Below are 1,591 nucleotides of genomic sequence, written 5' to 3'. Positions count from 1 at the left end.
AGAGATAGAGACACACAAACAAATAAACAGAGACAGGCACGGTCAAACGGACATACAGGCAAACGGAGGAAAAAAAACAGAGACAGACAAACAAACAAGAAGGGACAAACACAGACAGAACGAAAAAGGACAAACAAAAAAGCAAACGGGAACAGAACTGAGCCAGACAAACAAACAGATAAACAGACACAGAGAAACGGAAAGCGAGAGAGAAAGAAAAAGAGCGAGAGTGCGAAAGATTTTCCACGAAAAGCCTCCTCCTCCAGACATGCTCCTCGAACACTCAAGGAGAAGCAGGTTCAGTCATCAAGAGGACGTGATCTTCTTGGCTTCCTCCGAGGGCGTGAGGACTCATCAGGCGGGTCTCGAGGGCGCGGCGGGTTCATTGGTTTACTGTGCATGCTAACTGGCGACTTGAGGTTGTGTTTTTATGCTCGCGATTGTTAAAAGCGCTTCGGGGTTAGCCTCTCGTGCGAATGCTGGTGTGCTTGCAATGAGGCACTGTATATACAGTGTGTATATTTGTATATGTATATAAATATACACATATTGTGTGTTACGCAGCCTAACACACACACGTGTGTGTGTGAGGCTGCGAAACACAGTAGTACTAAATATCAGGTATACATATTGTAAATGTTAATTACATTATTCCTCTTAATTTACTTTTATTCTATTTATCCCTTAAGTCTGATCTCCTTGCAACTGTCCCTTGCAATACAATAAATAATATGTATATTCTTCAACTTACCAAGCCCTCGGTGTCTGTCGCACGGTCCCCTCCATCCCGCGAGCCCCTCGGGTGGTTCTCGGCGACTCGACATCCACAGAACCCTAATCAGCTCGCTCATTTGCTCCCGAAGACGCTCCCCGCGACGTCCTCTCGCGCCCGAGACGTCAGGAGGTCTCCGTCTTGTCTCCGTCTTGAGCAAAGACGATAAGAATTCCTGCGCGCCTTGAATACCTAAGTGGTTTTCTTGGGGAGGGTGGTCGTAGGAGCTGTAGTAGTCTTCGTGGTAGTGGCGGTAGTAGGAGCTGAGGTCGTCGTGGTAGTGACGATGGTGATTGTGATGATGGTGGTGGAAATGCTCGTCTTGTGGGAAACGATAGTGTGAATGGTGGATACTCTCGTAATGATGACTGTGGCATGAATCGGGTTTATTTATCTTATGATGATGATGGTGACGACCTTCCCGCTGATGACGACGGCGCCTCAGCCGATGACGAAGGTGTCTAATCCAACGGCCCTGATTCAGCAAGCGACGCCGACGGAAGTGACGAGCTTTTCGACGTCTGCGTGACCTTCGGGAACCTTTCGACTGAGGTTCTTGCGCGAGGTTACCTTGATACTCGTCGCCAGAACGCATTCGAGGGACCGACACGTTGTGGAGATCCTCGACCTCAAAGACTCTTGCTAAAGGACCCGACTTCTGGAGCTTCGGGATTCCTAGGACTCTAAGAGGTCTTGTATCCTTAGCCCCATCAACCTGACGCCCTAAAGGATGATACGGTAACTCACGTTCCCCTTCATAACGCGGCGGTCCGCTTTTCCTCCTGGAGCCCCAGATCAAGGCCTCTCTTCCCTGAGGAA

The 1,591-nt window shown here is 49.2% G+C and overlaps 1 protein-coding gene across 1 annotated transcript in view; it reads right to left on the bottom strand.

The window, feature by feature from the left end:
• Positions 1–299: 299 nt before the first annotated feature.
• Positions 300–1,591, bottom strand: part of LOC125043679 — a 6,648-nt gene continuing 5,356 nt past the window's right edge. The window contains exons 2-3 of the mRNA XM_047639915.1: positions 752–1,591; positions 300–406 (exon numbers count right to left, since the gene is read on the bottom strand). The exon at positions 752–1,591 is cut by the window's right edge and continues 98 nt beyond it. Coding sequence (XP_047495871.1) covers positions 300–406; positions 752–1,591 — 947 coding nt within the window. The remainder of the gene's footprint in view (positions 407–751) is intronic.

The sequence above is a fragment of the Penaeus chinensis genome, chromosome 34 (assembly GCF_019202785.1).
Source record: "Penaeus chinensis breed Huanghai No. 1 chromosome 34, ASM1920278v2, whole genome shotgun sequence".
NCBI lineage: Eukaryota > Metazoa > Arthropoda > Malacostraca > Decapoda > Penaeidae > Penaeus > Penaeus chinensis.
This window is presented reverse-complemented; position numbering and strand designations above follow the sequence as displayed.